The following is a 20,121-nucleotide window of genomic DNA, read 5'->3' on the forward strand; positions in this document are numbered from 1 at the left end:
TATGAAAATGCTGCTTTTCAAGCCACAGGTACAGATGGCTTGCCAAACCAGATATTTCTTTGCGAACTTTGACAGTTTCATGTGCTTGAAAACATCTGCTACCTTTCCCCTTCCTTTTGCCGTATAAAACTCCTGTCCCGGAAGCTGCTTGTAGTCGGCTTTGACGTAGGTTTCGTCGTCCATTACCACGCAGTCAAACTTCGTCAGCATCGTCGTGTACAGCCTCCGGGATCGCGCTTTGGCCGTCGTATTTTGTTTATCATCGCGATTTGGAGTCACTACCTTCTTGTAAGTCGATAGTCTGGCTCGGTTTTTGGCTCGATGCACGGTTGTAGACGATACACCCAGCTTATTTGCGGCATCTCGGAGAGAGAGGTTAGGGTTTCGCTTGAAACTACCGGCAACTCTCTTTGTCGTCTCAGCGGCTTCCGATTTTCGATTTCCCCCCGATCCAGACTTCCTGGCTGTCGACAAACGTTCCCCAAACACTTTAATTACATTTGTAACGGTCGATTTGGCAACTTTTAGCGATTTTGCCAACTTTGCGTGCGAGTAGTTCGGATTTTCGCGATGCGCGAGCAAAATTTTGATACGCTGCTCTTCTTGCTTGGACGGCATTTTGACAACTGAAGAGTGAATTCCAAAATCAAAATAGGAGCAACATTCTACACACACACACCTTCAAAATGAGGGGTGTTCAGGTTTTTTAAATGCAAAATTGAAAGAAATACGTCAAGTTGATATTGACCAAATTTTGACCGTATCACCCTTTAGCTGCAAAACTTTGCTTAACATTGCATTTTAACTGCTTAGGAACTTTTATGAAAACCAAATATTATTGATACAGTAGAAAACCGGAAAATTCGACACGCGCCAATCGATTTTACTCTCAATCTGTACATAAAACATAACGTCGGACATAGTGCGCTGTATTTGTACAATGATGCGCCATAATGCACACCATGTCCGACGCTTTGTTGTTGTACAGAACGAGAGTAAAATCGAAAGTCGGGTGTGGGGTTTTCCGGTGTCAAACGCGACCGACAATAACAACGAACTACAACAGACTACAACTACCAATCGATATTTCAAGAGAGTCACTCACAATCTTGCACACATTTGCTTTGTTTATCAATTTGACAACCGTTCGAACAGATTAAAGCTTGCTGCAATGCGTCTTGGATAGTGTCTGAAGCTGGCTGCGATTCGACTTCGCCAGACTCACACAGAAAAACAAAACTACCCACCGCTTGGGTTTTTTAAACTCAAATTTGAGTTATTTGACCTCTGCCCGTTTCATTTCCTCTCGCTATTGTTGTCAAAAATAGAACGAAAGATTCGACTCAACCGTCTAGTTCCGTCCGAGAAGCCAAAATTGAGTAATATGCGATATACCCAAATTTGAGTTAATTGAACTTAATTTTAGGTAGAAAAAATTGAAACTACTTTGAGCCGGTTTACCCAAATTTGGCTTATCGTACGGAACATGGGAGATGAGTGAAAAGAACTTAATTTTGGGTTGTTTTGAATTTCTGTGCAGGTTCTAACTAGTTTTCAATCCGACAAGTAGGCTTACTCAGATCAGGCGTTTCCGCTGCCGCTGCCGTTCCGCTTTCGCTGTCATTGCGTTTGGGCCTTTAAGTTAACCCTTTGTACGGAATAAATCAGTTTGAACTAAACCAAGCTTGCAAATGCTCATTACAGCTAAAATGCTATTTTTCGGATTTATGAAGCTATGAGATGTTTTAATGATAATTCTTATTTACAAGATGCAAAAAGAGAAGGTAAAGTGTGTGTATGACACATAAAACCTGTCAATTAAGCTTTCAGAGGGTCACAACAGCGATTAGCTGTAACGATTAGCAACGCGATGAGCGAGTAATCAGCGATCATAAAATCGCTAATTGTGACCTTCTGAAAGCAAAATCGACAAATTTTATACGTCATACACAAACTTTACCACGTCTTCTTGCTTCTTACAAATAACAATTATCATTATAGTATCTCATAGTTTCATAATTACGAAAACTAGCATTTTAGCTGTAATGATCAATTGCAAGCCTGAACTAAAGTTCACTGGTGTTTTTTTTCCCGACCCATTCTTTTCATTCTCACTTTTTAGTGGACACCCGTTATAAGCGAGAGTTAAAGATGTTCCGATATTTCAGGAAAGTGCAGAGACCTTAAGACAATTTATGAATCACAGAAGTCCACAGAATTTCAGGGAAGTTCATAGGTGTTTACGAGAATTCCATTTATTTCAGAGCAGAACCGATATGTTCAATTCAATTGAGAGCTTCAGGGATGCTCCGAGAGCATCAAGACAGATCAGAGAATCAAGGGGCAGCTCAAATAATTCAAAATATTCTACAGAAACCTTAAAGAAGTTTCGAGAAACTAAGGGAACTTCCGAAAAATTCAGCAAAGCTCCGAGAGAATTTCGCAATAAAAATAATATGAACATCCGGAAAAAGTGAGGGTATTTTAAGGGTGTTCCGAGTACTTCGAGGACGATCATATAACTTCAGAACAATCCCAAAACTTAAGGAAATTTGTAGTGACTTACAAGGAATTCCGTGGAATTACGGGATATTTCGAATATTCTATGATTGGTTTGAATACTTCAGAAGCGACAGAGAATTTTGAATATATGTCAGTGTTTTTTTCGGAGCATTAAACAAATTTTGAGAACATTAGGTAAGCATAGAAAATTTCAATGATGTTCAGATAGGTTCAGGGAAAATTCGTAATTTATGGCAAAGTTCCGTGAGAGTTTATAAAGTTTATAAAACTTTAGTAAAATTGTGGAAACTTCAAGGCAATTCAATTTAGTTCAGAAAAATTGCGGGTTCTTATAAAAGCTACTGAGCAATTCAGGGCAGTCTAGAAAACTTTAAGGAAATTCAGAAATCTTTTGGGTAGTTTTAATAACATCAAGAAAGTCTTGGCCATTGAAGAATTGAGGAATTAGTGTCAGTAAATTAAGGACAGTTCCATGAACTTCAGAAAAATCTTGAGAACTTCAGTGAAACTCATAGAACTATATAAAATATTATTACTATATGTAAGCCATGCCTAGATCTGAACCTTTTTTAAAAATTATTCTCTGTTCACACGTTAAACGAACAAGTTCTTTTTTTAATATTTGAAGATACAATATATTATGGGCCTATTCATCGTTTAAAGCCGAATTTCTGAAGTCAAGCAAGATCAAGTGGTAGTTCCGTGCAAGCAATTTCAAGTTTGCCTGGCATAGAGCGGTTATCCGGATGGGAGAACTGGGCTACGTGGAAGTTTGCAGTTCAAACATACCTCGAGCTGGAAGATCTCTGGGGATCCGTCGAACCGATGCTGAAAGCAGACGGGAATACCTGAAGCTGTGGATGCTGCGAAGGACCGGAAAGCAAGAACCAAGATCATTCTCCTCCTTGAACCAATGAATTACGTCCATGACAAGGAGGCGAAAATGGCGCAGGGAGTGTGGGGTAATTTGGTGAAGGCATTTTAAGATACCGGCCTAGCTAGGCAAATTTGACTTCTTTACAAGCTGGTGAAAATCGTTGATGAGCTGTTCGTCGATGTTCGAGTACGTAAATCTAGTGATTTCCATGGCTCACCAGTGGCGCCGGTGGTGTAGTGGTAAGCGTGATTACCTCTCACCCCAGCAGGCCTGGGTTCAATCCCAGTCGGCGCCGCCGGGATGTTCTGAGGCATAACATCTCAAGGGAAGTACAGCCGTTAGTCCCCGGTTCATGAACTGATGAATCGATGATAGGGTCCAGGCGTGGGAGCTGTCTCTCTGGCGTCGGTAGCATAGGTGCTTAGCACGGAAAACAAGATCGACGGAATCCTTTGAACCTTCGTTGAGATATGACCATGGCTCACCAACTCAACCGAATCGGATTCAACATTTCGGATGAATGGATTAATGCGCTGCTGCTTTGTGGTTTCCCGGAAGAATATAGGCCAATGATTATGGCCCTGAAAAATTCCGGAATCAAATTACTGACGACCCCATAAAGGTGAAGTTGCTGCAAGAAGTGCAAGTTCCGTCGGTTGATGCGGCGTTGTTATTGAAAGGTAAAAGGAACCATGGTAACATGGCAGTTCCAGTCGGAGGCGAGGTCGGATGGTATAATTTTTGTTTGGTTGTTGACTTTTAGACTAAAACTCGAAACACCGCTGTCACCTATGCTTTGTCTTCAGTCCATCTTATGAACGGATAGAGCCCAGATAGGAGGAAATGTGGACGGGACTACCGTCACGGGAGTCTGTGTGACGATTTTGATAACGGAGCTGGAGGATATCGTGAACCCGGAAGGGATGAGAACTTTGTCGAGGGTTATGGTGATAAACTATCTTGGATGAGCATTTTTTCCAGTAATGTTGGGATTGATTGCGGAGTGTTGCTGTGCAAGCGATTGCCTGATTTGTTCATGCTGGGTGGTCGGAATGTTTGTACGCAGTCCGGCGCGAAATGATGAACCTACTTCTTCGGACAGGCATTAGGATGTGCGCTGAAAATTCGACTTAGGAGAATCCATGGCGAGATTCACGGTTGTGGTTTGAAAAAAAATGGATTGTATTGTGGCAACACCAATAACAAATTTTGGCACATGCACACTGCGAAGGCGCAGAAAAGTTCAGTGTTGCCAGTATCGTTAAAAATAAGAAAAATGATAACCATTTGTGCCAAACAGTACCAATGACTGTGCCCAGATGTGCCCAAGCTTGTTTTTGGCACACTGTACACAATGACCATCCCCTTGCTGAAGATACAATAATTATTTCGTTTTGGTTCCAAAAAAATTGCGGGAGCCATAAGAAATTCCAGAATGTTATGAAAAACTTCGAAAACTTCACAGACGTGCAGAGCTCTTCAACTTAAAGGAAGATCCGAGAACTTCAGCAACTTTCATGAACATTAGTTAAATGCGGGAGCATTGCAAAGAAGTTTAGTAAGCTCCAAAAATCAGGCGGAGTTCAGTTCCATTAGTTTAGCGGAATTTTTAAGATGTTTCGAGATTTTCAGAGATCTTCAGAGCTCTAAAGCTATTGCTATTGCTATTGAAGTCTTCACATAAGCTCAGAAGTTCACGGATGCTTAAACATTTTTAGGACAGTTCAATTAAATTCAGGGCAGTAAAACATGCTTCGTGAGAATTGCAAACACTTTAGAGAAGTTTCGAGAACTTTAGAACAGAGAACCTCAGAGCAGTTCCGTTAACATTAGAGAAATTACATAAATTTTAAAGAAATTTCGGCAGTGAATTGTTAAAGCTTTAGAGAAGATCCATTATCGTTAGAAATATTTAGGAAACTTTAAGAAGTCCGAAGCAGTACGAAACATCTAATTGGCATGAGCCCAACAAATACAAAATTGAAATATTAATGATATTAGCCAGGACGAACACCTGCGCAATATAAAATCGACGAAATACGCCACACATTTGACTAGATGAAAATAGGTATGATACTTATGTGCAAATGAAAATAAAGTGATCTAAATCAAAATCAGAACATGATTTTTCTACGATCTTAAAAAGACCTCCCCATACCTTTTGCATCTTTTATTAGCATTGTGTCGAAAGAGGGTAGAGAGTAGAAAAGAATTGAATTATTCGTTTAGGATTCCAACCGGCGCGGGTTCACAGCACCCCGATAGCAATACTCACTCTGATCAACAGCTGACCGCTCTTGGTGTGTGGATTCCGGTATGCGTACAATACCCAGCATCCGCAGCATCCGAGCAGGATGCCGCAGGTGACCATCATCGACACCAGCAGACTACTGCTCGAAGTTTCCTGCTCCATGGCAGCATGGAATGCCGGAACCTTGTTCACTCCGTCCTCCGCACTGGACGGATGGGTTTCCGATTTGCTCTTGCTGCTGTTATTCTTGGTTGATGGCTGGATTTCGGTTTCGTGCCGATAGGTACCGTTGGTATCGTTACCTTCGGTACTGATCTCTATCGGTTCACCGTAGTTATTGCCCTTCTGACCAAGCGCCGGACAGACGGAAATCTCCATGATTTGCGTCTTGTCGCAACCTGGTGGAAATGAAGAGTAACGTTATACAAATAGAAATGGATTTTCTTTAGACGACAAATTTACCTTTCTGAATCCAGTCCTGCCGTTTGCGATCAACTCCCGTGGAACATCGGTTCAAAGAGGGACACCAGATACACTGTAAGAAATTAACCCGCAATTATTAGACTAAAGGTTATTGATTCTTCCTAAAACAACACGAACCTTGAACTCAGCACCTTCGTGGTTCATACAGGACTGGCAGTCCTTGAAGCTGTAACAGGTGGGCTGAGCGTACAGCGTAATCAGTGTATTGTTCAGCACATTCGAACGCCCAAAGTTGACTCTGTGATACTCGTAGATCGTTTTCTGCTTGGTACCTACAATGGCATCAATATGCTAGCACTCGCAAAAAAAAAAAACTGAAAGTATGCCATTATTCATACTTACGGAAAATGGTCTTATCGATGATGTAAGCGTCCGACAGTCCCACTTTGACCGGATGTTTGTCATCGTAAATTTGCTGGATGTCAATGGGAATCGTCTGATAAGCGAACACAATGTCACCGGATTTGTTCAGCGTGGCACTGAACGTGAAGGAACCGTTCTCGGGCCGATCCTGCAGCGAGACGTTCTCCCACACCACCGTGAAGGTTTCGCCTATTGTATTACATTGATGAATGTTGTAGTGTTGTAGTCAGACAGAACAAGAGGTACAAGACCGCGGCAACTTACCATCATCACGGAATTTGACAAACGAATTGGTTGATAGACTAGTATCGAAGTTGGCCATCAGCGGTGCGATGTACTGCGTCGAAGCAAGCCACGAGTGCACGTAATCGCCCGTGTACAGGAAGCCGCCGGTTGCGATGGTGATGTTCCGGATGGGATAGCCATAGTACGGGAAATCGAACGACAGCAGGACAGTCTAGAACGGAAATTTAGAAGAGCAATTGTTGGTTCATCAGTTCTAATAGCATGTTTGTCAAATAGGTTTAAAATTTTAATTTAAAATGTACTGTGATTGCCAAGTTTTTCGAAGTTGGTGAGCAGTATCCAGTTATCGCAATCAGATGCATTTTTTGTAATCAAGCGATAGAAGTCCATAATGGTGCCTTGCGGCCAATATGTGATATGGGGCTTTCCCTTAGACTGTTGCAAAATTTAGAACGTCTACTCTATAGGGCTTAAACGATTAAAAATGGGATCATCCTCACTTGATTGAAAGCTGACTTTGAAGGAACCATTTTGTTAATTTCAAAGTTTTGGCTCTTTAGTGCGCCCCACACGACAGAAGTTTCGTCAATATTTCCATCAATATGTTCATGTCTTTATTATCAACAATATGAAAAGAAGAGGCAAAAATGAAAGGAAATATTGGAACATGAAATCAAACTTTTTGATTTTGCGTCAATATGCTCATCAATATATTCGTCGTCAATATTTGCACCAATATGATTGTCAATATTTTTGAGTATTGACAATGTTTTTACTCGTGTGGTGCTTGCTTTTCACTTCAAGTCTTCTTACTTTATAGCGGTTCCATACCAATTGTATTGCCAATACGATTATTGTCAACTAAAGCAAAAAATTTCACTAGCGAATCAATCTACGAAAAATCTTTTTTCATCTCTTGCATCTAAACCCATCTACTCGCATCGCTCTCCACCTTTTTGCAGGAAATCTTCAAAATCATAATCAATCGTGTTTCTATACATTAAGCGCGAGTGCATCTCACAACCAGCGCTGCCAGGTCATTTTCAGAAAAATCAGGACCAGTTAAAATATAAAATCTGGAAAAATCTGGAATTCTGTAAAAAATCCTGTTTTTAACATAATTCTATTGAAATCAAATGGATGTGCCAATCCCAAGTAAAAATCGATGAGTATAATCATCTGGAATTTATTAAAGTACCAGAATGTTTATGAATTACATGTTTAAATAAATTATATAAAGCAAATAACTTGTAACTATCAAAAAGTAAAGAAAAGTATTGGCACAATGTACCCAAAAAGTTTAAATATCCATTAAACAGAATTTCAAAAATTGAGTTATATTTTGGGTAAAAAATTGCAGAAAATATGTTTAAACCACAGACAAACAGACATAACACTCGCAAGTTGTTCATCGAACAAGCATTTAACGGTCAATTTAAAAGTATCGTAGTTGGTAGTACCGCCACCTGTGGTGCGCATAGTCAATTCCCTTGCGTTTGACGTTTACACACTACCGCCATCTGTTCAGCGTACTACCCACCACAGTGTATTCAACAGATGGCGGTAATGTTTTAGCGACGATGTTTTACAGTGATAAATATTCAATGTGTTATGTCTGTTTGTCTGTGGTAAAACTGTGTTGCTTCTATCGATGGATCGAGAATCGATAGACGACATTGAGAAAAATTCTAAGAAGAGAAATAAATCAACTCTGTCAAATTCCATGAAAGTGAAAATAAGTATGCAAGAAAATTGCTGTTTCTTATAACAAAAGAAAATATACCCGGGGACACCGGGAAATGCCAGGGAGGGCCAATGGGATCGTGGGCTCTCAAAAAGACCATTACTGGCCGAGTTCAGCAGAATCATAAAGTTTGATATGTCGCATAACGTGTTTTGGTTCTTGTGGAGAATCAGCCACTTACCAGGGGAACATGCCCGGGAGGGCTAGTGTGACCGTCGAGTTTCATTAAGGCCATTGCCGGCCAAGATTTGTAAAATCATGAATTTTGATATGTCGCACGATGGGTTTTGGTTCTTGTTGAGAATTGGCCACTTCCCCGGGGGCACCGGAACATGTCTGGGAGGGCTAGTGTGACCATGGAAACTCAATAAGACCATTACTGGCCAAGATTTGTCAAATCATGAAGTTTGATATGTCGCACGATGGGTTTTGATTCTTGTTGAGAATTGGCCACTTCCCCGGGGGCACCAGAACATTCCAGGGAATGCTAGTGTGACCATGGACTCTCAATAAGGCTATTACTGGCCAAAATTTGTCAAATCATGAAATTTGATATGTCGCACGATGCGTTTTGGTTCTTGTTGAGAATTGGCCACTTCCCCGGGGATCCGGAACATTTCCGGGATGCCCAATGTGATCGTGGACCGTCGGTATAGCTGCCATTGGTCCAATTACATCATTTGAGAGAAAAAACATGATGTTCATCGTGTGTATACTTATTACAGAACAGTAAAGTCGAATGCCGACCAAAAGTGACCCCAACGGGAACCGGAATAATTCCAGAACCATGTATTGGTCCAAATATTTGCAGATGGATTCAAAAACTTCAATAGATTCCCGATAAAATGCAATTTGTTGTGAAGAAAAAGATTGAGAAATTATGTTTTTAGAGCTAATTGAATTTTGAAATCTATGCAAATTCAGACGTTAGGCACGCAAAGGTTAAGCACTATTTACTAACACAAATAATCGTTAATATGCATCTACTGGAAATTTCGTGATGTAATAATCACAAGTTGACTCACTAAAAGCACAGTTAACAATATTTCAACATACCACATACAAATTGATAGTTTTACACCTATTCAACGTAATCATCAAATCTTCTTCTTCTTCTTCTCATTTTCCTTTATTTAACGTCGGTCTCTGTTCCGCAATCTAGTGCCAATCACCGATGGACATCGATTGCCATCCATTGACGGCAACCGAATGTGCAGGAAGGCAACTTCCACACACCTGCGTAGGATATCGCACCCATTCACAACACACATGGGCCGGGACCAACGGCTTTACTTCCCTTCCGAAGGAAGACGTGACCAGAGCTTTTTATGCCTCAGAAAAATCCCACCGACCTCGGCTGGTTCAATCCCAGACCCATTGGGGTGTTAGAAAGCAGTCACGCTTACCACTACACCACCGGCGCCGGCTATATCAAATCTTCAAATTGTTTGCATTAAATAAGGTGATCCAAGAGACGTTTCTCAGTGGAACCATAGAGGTAACTCTAAGACCAGAAGGTTCCGAAGAAACGTGCTCAACTTTTTGGCTCAGCTCTGGTACTATCTTCGGTCCCAAGCTAATCGATTCATCCCTCGAAACATAGGAAAAACCTATAACCCCTCATTTTATTTGTCAAACTTTCATAGCTAATCAAAACAAACATAGTGTAGTAATAGAATTTCGACTAGAATGGGGCACGTTAATCGTTTGCTTGGGACCAATAGGCTAGTCAAGTAGTGAGTCAATTTAAAATCGTTAGTTTCGTATTGATTGTTTTTTTTTTTCGTGTTGGGTGTATTCATCACTGCGATCATTACTTTGATCTATTGTGATATTCCCCGTTTTTATATTGCTTTATCAGTTATGTCGTATCACTATTTTGTGAAGCGACCGACAGAGACTGACCAAAAGCATTTTCCCAGCCAGGTATTACATTTCGAATGAAATGTACTACTTTACTGGGACCTGCATTCCAAATATCAAAGGGTTCTGCCAGCCCCTTATCCAGAAAAATACGCCTTTTATTGAAGATTGCTGCACAAGAGCATAGCAGGTGTTCAGAGTCCTCCTTTTCTATACCACAGAATCGACACATATCCTCTTGAAGTTTTCCTATTAGCTTCAAATGATATTTACATGGACAATGTCCTGTTATCAAACCAGTATAGACAATGAGATCTGTCTTTGATAATTCAAGAATTTTGCTAGTCATTGAAATGTTCGGAATTATGAACCGTTTCGACTGCCTAGCAATGGAAGTGTTGTTCCAATTGGTCTCCACTTTCATTTTTTTCCATTTCTTGAACTCCATTTTAAGAGAACAAGTAGAAACTCCACAGAATGGTTCTGGTCCTATGAATTGCTGTGATGATCCTAGCCTGGCTAACGTATCGGCTATTTCATTCCCTTCAATTCCACAGTGGCCAGGAACCCAATATAATTTTATTTGTTTTTGACAGGCCAATTTCTGAAGTGACATTGCACATTCCCATACGAGTTTGGAATTGCATGTTGCTGATTTTAAAGCATTTAATGCTGCTTGACTATCAGACATAATGCAGATATTCGAATGTTTATAATTCCTGCGCAAGCATATTACAGAGCATTCAAGAATTGCTTGAATTTCTGCTTGGAACACGGTTGGCCAGTAACCCATGGATATTGAGAGATCAATCCCTGGACCAGTTACCCCTGCTCCCACACGATTGTTCAATCTTGAACCGTCTGTATAAAAAACAGTTGAACCTGGACGGATGTTTGGTCCCCCACTTTCCCAAACATTACGATCAAATTCTGCTGCATTGTATAAACGATCGAAATTATATTTTTTCTCCATCCAGTCTTCATTTTTTAATACAAGAGAATCAATATCAAACATTTTTAAAATGCTAAATGACACCTTCAAGGAAGTACTTTGTTCGTTGAATCCTTAAAGCGCTCCTTTCAGCTTCTAATTGGATAAATTGATGCAACGGAATCAGATAAAGTAGAGCATCTAGTGCCATACTTGGTGTGCTACTCATTGCACCAGTTATTGAGAGAGTAGCTAGTCTTTGCAGTTTCCCCAGCTTCTTCTGAGCCGATTTTTAATTAGTTTTCGGCCACCAAACTAATGATGTGTAGGATATTCTGGGTTTTACAATCGTCAAATAAATCCAGTGGATCATTTTTGGTTTTAGGCCCCATTTCCTACCAAATGTTTTTTTTTACTTATCCAAAGAGCATTTATTGCCTTATTAACAACCAAGAATTACTCCCAGATACTTGACTGTTCGTGAAAGTTCTAAAGAGGTTTCTTTCAATTTTAAGTTATTTATAGAAAATTTCCTTTTCCGTGTGAACGGTACAATAGTGGTCTTAGAAGGGTTTATATTCAACCCTTCTTTAGCGCATCACGAGGAAACATAATTTAAAGCAGTTTGCATTCTATTTGAAATGATATTATCAAATTTTTCTCGTACTATTATGACTATGTCATCAGCAAAGCCAATTATCTCGAAGCCCTTTGCTTCTAAGTTTTTGAGAAGTTCGTCAACAATAAAAGACCATAAAAGAGGTGAAAGCACACCTCCTTGAGGAAACCCTTTTACAGCTCTAACTGTTATGGATGAGCTTCCAAGATTTGCTGAGATTTCTCTTTTAGAAAGCATCTCATTAATCCACTCAACGATGCTTATTTTGTCGAATCCACGCTTCAACATATTGTTTTTCATGGAGTTATAAGATGCATTATCAAATGCTCCTTCTATATCAAAGAATGCTGATAGTGACATTTCTTTTGATTCAAAAGATTTTTCTAAATCTCCACTAACCTCGAGACAACCGCGAGTACTCGGTCCAGTTCCTTTAACTTTAAATTTAAGACAGTAATAATGTATAACGCAAAGGATAACTCGGCTCTGTAAAGTTTATTCGATTGAGCCTGTACAAATAAAGTAATTATAAAAAAAAAAAAAAAAGATTTTTCTAGTTGTGTAACAAGCGTGTGAAGAGCTGTTACTGTTGATTTACCAGCTTGATATGCACACTGATATTTACTCAAAGGAATTGTAATCAAGTACGTTGATTTTATATGCTGATCTATTATTTTCTCCATTATTTTTAGCATAATGGATGATAAACTGATCGGCCTGAAGGATTTAGAAGAAGTTTTATCCTTTTTATTAGCCTTCGGAATAAATATAACCTTTACTTGACGCCAAGTTATCGGAATATAACTTAATCTTAAGCATGCTCTAAACAAGCCTGTTAGAATGTGTGTCAAAGTTTCTTTTCCTTTCTGAAGTAGTACTGGAAAAATTCCGTCCCTACCTGGTGATTTGAAAGGAGCAAAAGAATCAATCGCCGATTCGACTCGTTTTTCTGTAAAAATTCTATTGGCCAGATTACGAGCGTCTTTCCTGGCAATCTCTAACCCACTCGATTCATTCATTGGTGTCTGAACTTCCGTCCTGACTTTTCCAGAGCCAGTTTGCGCTGCACGTGTATTTTGGTCTTCATTTATGTTGGTAATTGAACATGGAAAGTGTGTTTTCATCATTGTTTCTAATGTTTCTTCCACAGACTTAGTAAAAGTGCCGTCTTCATTTTTAAGAGTTCCTCAGCCATTTGAATGATCTTTTGAAAGGACTTTTTGCAATCTGGCAGCAACTGGAGTATTTTCAATGTTTTCACATGTATGCCTCCAGTCCTTCCTTTTAGATCTTCGGATTTCCTTATTATAACATGTGAGGGCTTCCCTGTATTGATCGCATTGTCTTGTTATTTTCGCCCGGTTAAATAGCTTCCGGGTTTTCTTCCGAAGTTTCTCTAAGGTTTTATTCCACCAAGGTACATCCCTATTCGTAGAGCGTTTCTTTGCAGAACAGCTGTCGTAATAAACTTGTTGGATTAAGCTTGAAAGCTCATGAGAATTTTTCTCAAGTTCATTGCATGTTTTTGAACATCCTCTCAAGTTATTAACTCCAACTATAAGCTTTGAGTTGTATTGCTCCCAGTTATTATTGATCGTTGGTGGAACTGACAGCTATAAATCAAGAGTGTGTGAGTGATCTGGTGTTAATCGTGCTGAATGTAAACATAAACAAAGCGGAAATTCATATGAGAGTGAACTGTCAGTTCTACTGTGATCATGCTTGGCATGCACAGTTGTACCAACAATCAATACGAAACTAACGATTTTAAATTGGCTCACCACTTTAGTAGCCTATTGGTCCCAAGCAAACGATTAACGTACCCTATTCTAGTTGAAATTCTATTACTGCACTATGTTTGTTTTGATTCGCTATGAAAGTTTGACAGATAACATCAGGGGTGTGTGGATTCATGCAGAACATGCAGGGGTGAGTGAAATAGCTTGGGACTGCTTGGGACCGTTGTTCTGGTACTGAGTGAGCCAAAAATAATAATGATTTTCTTCGGGACCCAGTGGTCTTAGAGTTACCTCTATGGTTGTACCATAGAGGTAACTCTAAAACTAGAAGGTCCCGAAGAAACGTGCTCAACTTTTTGGCTCAGCTCTGGTACTATCTTCGGTCCCAAGCTAATCGATTCACCCCTCGAAACATAAGAAAATCCACTAATTTTATCTGTCAAACTTTCATAACGAATCAAAACAAGCATTGTGTAGTACTAGAATTTCGACTAGAATGGGGTACGTTAATCCTTTGCTTGGGACCAATAGGCTAGTCAAGTAGTGAGCCAATTTAAAATCGTAGTTTCCACCGGTTGAGCAAACTGCCTGTTGTTCCTAACCTTGTATGATTGACATCGGTTCTGGGGCAGGCAACGGGTGGTCACACTATACACTTATTTATCTGGCATGGTAGAAAGCCAGACCTTAACCACTTGCGACTTTTCGGATGTAGTGGTTACGTATTGGTTCCCTCCGTGAAACGCAAGAAGCTAGACGTCAAAGCCTTAAAATGACGTTTGTTGGCTACTCATTGGAACATAAAGCGTACCGAATGCTGGATACTCGTACCGGGGAAATCAAGATCAGCCGTGACGTTCGATTTTTGGAATTTGGAGTTGGATCAAAGGAGGAGCAGTCGATTGAAAACAAACAGCAGTTAGTAAAACCGACAAGTCCTACTGGCAATGATAGCAACAATCAATACGAAACTAACGATTTAAAATTGGCTCACTACTTGACTAGCCTATTGGTCCCAAGCAAATCGATTAACGTACCCCATTCTAGAATAAATTCCAGTACTACACTATGTTTGTTTTGAGTCGCTATGAAAGTTTGACAGATAACATGAGGGGTTAGTGGATTTTCCTATGTTTCGAGGGGTGCATCGATTAGCTTGGGACCGAAGATAGTACCAGAGCTGAGCCAAAAAGTTGAGCTCGTTTCTTCGGGACCTTCTGGTCTTAGAGTTACCTCTATGCTGATAGCATCGAATGGAATATGCAGGATTTTTCTAAGCTACCGAATGTTCCAGAAGATGCAGAATCAGAAGATTTCTACGGTTTTGATAACGAGGAAGACGAATGGCCTGAAGGATTGTTCGAAGGTCATGGCATCGATCTACTACGTGGTCTTTGGGAAAGCGATGACGAAGAGAATTCTGTAGTGAGTGAAGAACCACAATTGCAACAAGTGCGTCGTTCAAGGAGAGCAACGGCAGGTGTTGCACCAGTGCGATATCCGGCAGGAGTGTATCTAGCGATGCAGAACATAGTAGAGCCAAGGTCATTTCGAGAAGCAGTGTCATGTCCGCAATGCGCTGAATGGAAATCTGCAATGGACGAAGAAATAATGTCGCATCGTGAGAATGGAACCTGGGAGTTAACGGAGCTTCCACTACATCGCAAGGCCATCGGTAGCAAGTGGATTTATAAATGCAAGGTTGATGAGAATGGTGAACTTGTGCGCCTCAAGGCACGCTTAGTAGCGCAAGGTTTCTGCCAAAAATACGGGTCTGATTATGACTTAGTATTTGCACCCGTGGTAAGACAGGTGACGTTCCGGGCGATGTTGACGTTAGCTAGGACGAGGAAAATGTTAGCCAAGCACGTCGACATAAAAACCGCCTACCTTTATGGGCAGCTTCAGGAGGAGATATATATGCGGCAACCCCCAGGATACGAAAGCGGAAACAAGGACGAAGTTTGTCGACTACGACGCAGCTTGTACGGGCTAAAACAAGCCGCTCGTGTTTGGAATCAGCGGATCGATGAGGTGTTGAAGTTCATGGGGTTCCATCAATCAAAGGCTGACCCGTGCCTCTACATAAAGGACACAGCAGGTACGTACACTTTCCTTTTGATTTACGTCGACGATATTATCGTAATTTGCGTGACTGAGGAAGAATTTGCCAATATCGCTAACGCCCTGAACGGACAGTTTAAAATCACTGCGATGGGAGACCTCAAGTTTTTCCTCGGGATCCAAGTTCGGCAGGAGACCGGTCAATATCGCGTCAATCAAAGGGTGTACTTAAGTCGTCTTTTGGAAAGATTCGGGATGAGCGAGGCCAAAACATCGAAAGTGCCTATGGATCCTGGTTTTCTCCAACAAAAGGAGGAGACGATTAAGAGACTTGAATCCGTTGAACAATATCAAAGTCTCATTGGAGCTTTGTTGTACGTAGCCGTGAGTACTAGACCAGACATTTCGATTGCAACCTCGATCTTGGGACGACGCGTTCAAGCGCCAACCGAAGGCGATTGGAATGAGGCTAAACGTGTATTGCGATATCTTAAGAACACGATCAACTTGGAGCTCTGCCTTGGGTGTGACAATACGCAACTGGAGTGCTTTGTTGACGCGGATTGGGCCGGTGATGTGTCCGACCGCAAATCAAGTTCCGGATACCTCTTCAAGTTTCACGGTGGCGTTATTGGATGGGGCTGTCGTAAGCAGAAGTGCGTCGCTATGTCAAGGACCGAGGCCGAATACATCGCACTAGCGGAGTGCCTCCAAGAATTACAATGGATTCGCAAGCTTATGGAAGACGTCGGAGAACAGCTGGATTACCCGATACCTGTCAAGGAAGACAATCAAAGCTGCATCGCCTTAACGAAAGTAGACCGGAACGAGAAGAAATCCAAGCATCTAGATACGAAGTACAGCTTTGCAAAGGATCTGGTTCAGGAAGGCATCGTGCAGCTGCAATACTACCCTACTGAATATATGGAAGCAGACTTACTGACCAAACCATTACAGGCAGTTAGGTTGAAGAATCTACGAAGGGCGATTGGTGTCAAACCGATCAGTGTTGAGGAGGAGTGTTGAACCCCCAGGTTCGACTTACAGCATTTACTTCACTGCGAATGCCGATCAGGCAACACTTCCCATTTGACAGTTGTTCAGTTCCACTGTAAACCGAAGACGACAATTGGCAAATCAAAGTTGGCACTCGTGGAGAATAGAAGAACTATGAAAGTGATGATGGTTTCAAAATTTTCCACGGGGAAGTATACGAGTGCAATCTTAAAATGCTTTTATTTTTAAAATGGAGCATTTTATTTAAATCTGGTTACTGCTACAGTGGTAGAAAAGCGGAAGTCTATGTTTACACCTAAAAATCTGAAAAGAAATTATATTTTCTGTATTATATGTCTATTGAGTAGTCCTGAAGTTTTCTACTAACGTAGCACTAACCAGAGTTAAATAAAATGCTCCATTCACAAAATAAAAGCATTTTAAGATTGCACTCGTATACTTCCCTGTGGAAAATTTTGAAACCATCATCACTTTCATAGTTCTTCTATTCTCCACGAGAGCCAACTTTGATTTGCCAATAAAATTCATTCCTTCTTGTTTTGAGCTAGAGAACACTAGCTAGCACTAGCACTTTTATTACTCCGAGCCCCTGTTCCAAGAACTGTGTCTGCTAACAATTCTATCTACTGCTTCAAAAAGAACTATGTTCCATCAACTGTGTGCAAAATTATTAGCAAATGAGCAGTTCGTGGGCAAAACTGTGTGTGCCAAGCATGACTGTGATCTGTCAAAAATTCTTGGTAAACAAAAAAGTCAGCTAATCACAACTGTCTCGTGGACAGCCTTAATATATTCAATTAACATAGTTTCCGTCATGAATCCAATGCAAACCAATAAGATCGAAGAGACGAAGAAATAATGCATCTGTAAATAGGCAATACTACTGCATAGCAACGCTCTTGATTGGCTTCCGACCGACTTGAAAATACTAGTTAAAAATCCTTTGAAAAGCCCCCTGTCGAGCTAGTCGAAAAAAGAATGCACACACGTCAAACTCCGTCAAGAATTTAAACAGCGGAGGAACAAAAGCGACGAAAAATTATCTGGGCCCCACCTGTTTACATCTCATTACGCATTACCGTAACTATTAACAATTCGCCTCTTCGGTCACTCTGTAGCTCTTCACTCCTATGGTAAAATCCCATAAGCAAACATCAGTCTGTGCGTGATACTTGGTGAACATTTCCTTACCCTTTCACTCCTATGAAAATCCCATATGATTCTGTCAATCTTTGCGTGAAGAAACGGCGGCTTGCTGGAGGAATGAAGAGATAAGACAAAGTCCGCTATATTTCATGCACAGATTGTCACATGCTTATGGGATTTTACCAGGAGTAAAGAGTTGCAAAGTCGCCGTCAACGTCAATGCTTACTTTCGTAAGCGTAAGGGCCCGAGATGTTTTTAAGACAGGTGGGCAGGAACTCACGGTCTCCCAGTGTTGGTGACTTCTTTGCCGTTAATGTTCACGAAAAATTCACTATTTTGCCATACACAAATTCTAAACAAAAATTTTTATCTGCGGATGTTTTTGACCTGTTTCATACGACCGGAAGGTGTATGCTGGTTACAAATGCCGTGCCAAACTGATTTCCTACGTAATTAATCAATCTTTGATGTAAATTTCGCTAATAAACACGAGGAGCATTTCTTATGGCAAAACTTGCCATAACAAAATGGGCGGTTCATTTTAGTAAACAAACTAACACTTCTTCCGACTGTGGCACCTCTCTTACTCGCCTAGGTAAGGGCCAATGCTGCAAACGTAAACAATTACTTTTTGTGTGAATTTCTCGAAAATGAAAACTCACTCAAGAAAATCAACACCATGATTGTGTAGAGAAAGAGTCCTCCTATCCGATAAAATTAGTGGCTTGCATGGTTTGACTTTGACCTACGAGATATTTACGAAAGAAGCCATTATTTATTTTGACTATATGTTTAGTATTACCATAGAGGTAACTCTAAGACCACTGGGTCCCGAAGAAAATCATTATTATTTTTGGCTCACTCAGTACCAGAACAACGGTCCCAAGCAGTCCCAAGCTATTTCACTCACCCCTGCATGTTCTGCATGAATCCACACACCCCTGATGTTATCTGTCAAACTTTCATAGTGAATCAAAACAAACATAGTGTAGTAATAGAATTTCAACTAGTATAGGGTACGTTAATCGTTTGCTTGGGACCAATAGGCTACTAAAGTGGTGAGCCAATTTAAAATCGTTAGTTTCGTATTGATTGTTGGTATTACCATAGAGGTAACTCTAAGAGCAGAAAGTCCCGAAGAAACGAGCTCAACTTTTTGGCTCAGCTCTGGTACTATCTTGGGTCCCAAGCTAATCGATTCACCCCTCGAAACATAAGAAAATCCACGAACCCCTCAATTTATCTGTCAAACTTTCATAGCGAATAAAAAACAAACATAGTGTAGTACTAGAATTTCGACAAGAATGGGGTACGTTAGTCGATTTGCTTGGGACCAATAGGCTAGTCAAGTAGTGAGCCAATTTAAAATCAGTAGTTTCGTATTGATTGTTGGTATTACTTCTGCGTGAAGTCAACGATTTACATAGTTGAAGATGCTAATTTCAAATAACAGACTGTAGTGGTAATTTTTATACGATAGATGGAGGAGATGAAAGTATAGAGTTGATAGTTCCGTTAGAGTACAGCAGTGTGAAAATTGCATATAGATAGTAGAATAGCGAGCTAGGACAACTTTTAAGGAAGGTATAAACCGGTTTTTTCAACTCTCTTTACCAAACTCCTCCTTTGGAGAGGGATGGTGAGGGGTGTCCCCCTCTTGCCACCACTGGCAAAAAGAGATGAAAACCGACCGCTCAAGTACCAACGATGTGTTTGAAACAGTTCTACCGATTTTTTACCGCCCTTCAGTTGTTATTTCAAGAAAGGCATCCAGTCGTAGGTTTGGAAATTGCAACTATTGTTTACCCCTACCGTTAAAGATACGCTTGTTTTATTACTTTACAATTTAATTTAAGGATAACATTTTGAGTGTTGATTCTAATACTTTATCCTTTGAACAAATCTGTTTAGAGGGTGTGAGCCTTGGTGTTGGTCCTGATCGTTGGATTTTTTCTGACAACCTTTTCGAATGACTCAGCACCACGTAGGTGAAAACCAATCTCGCTAGCTGTTCGTCAATGGCCGAGTATGTAAATCAGGTAATTTCAACGGTTCACCAACTCAACGGAATTGGATTTAAAATTTCGGAAAAGTGAATTGGTGCCCTACTGCTGTGTGGGCTTCCCGACATCTGTATTCACATCTAAGCGTGCGCTAGCGGCCCTAATAAACAAATACCATAAACGAACTGTATCCCGGATGGGTAAACTATCCCACAAATGGTTTGGATGATACCCCGAACACGTCGTTAAGC

The 20,121-nt window shown here is 40.6% G+C and overlaps 1 protein-coding gene across 1 annotated transcript in view; it reads right to left on the reverse strand.

Moving 5' to 3' along the window:
* l(1)G0289 (lethal (1) G0289) overlaps positions 1-20,121 on the reverse strand; it is a 100,951-nt gene that overhangs the window by 8,540 nt on the left and 72,290 nt on the right. Inside the window, exons 3-7 of the mRNA XM_065231517.1 lie at positions 6,762-6,954; positions 6,477-6,686; positions 6,252-6,406; positions 6,114-6,186; positions 5,676-6,049 (exon numbers count right to left, since the gene is read on the reverse strand). Of these exons, the coding sequence (XP_065087589.1) occupies positions 5,676-6,049; positions 6,114-6,186; positions 6,252-6,406; positions 6,477-6,686; positions 6,762-6,954 (1,005 nt within the window). The remainder of the gene's footprint in view (positions 1-5,675; positions 6,050-6,113; positions 6,187-6,251; positions 6,407-6,476; positions 6,687-6,761; positions 6,955-20,121) is intronic.

The sequence above is a fragment of the Ochlerotatus camptorhynchus genome, unplaced genomic scaffold (assembly GCF_037179485.1).
Source record: "Ochlerotatus camptorhynchus isolate MF236.1 unplaced genomic scaffold, CSIRO-AGI_Acam_v1.1 ptg000357l, whole genome shotgun sequence".
Lineage (NCBI taxonomy): Eukaryota > Metazoa > Arthropoda > Insecta > Diptera > Culicidae > Ochlerotatus > Ochlerotatus camptorhynchus.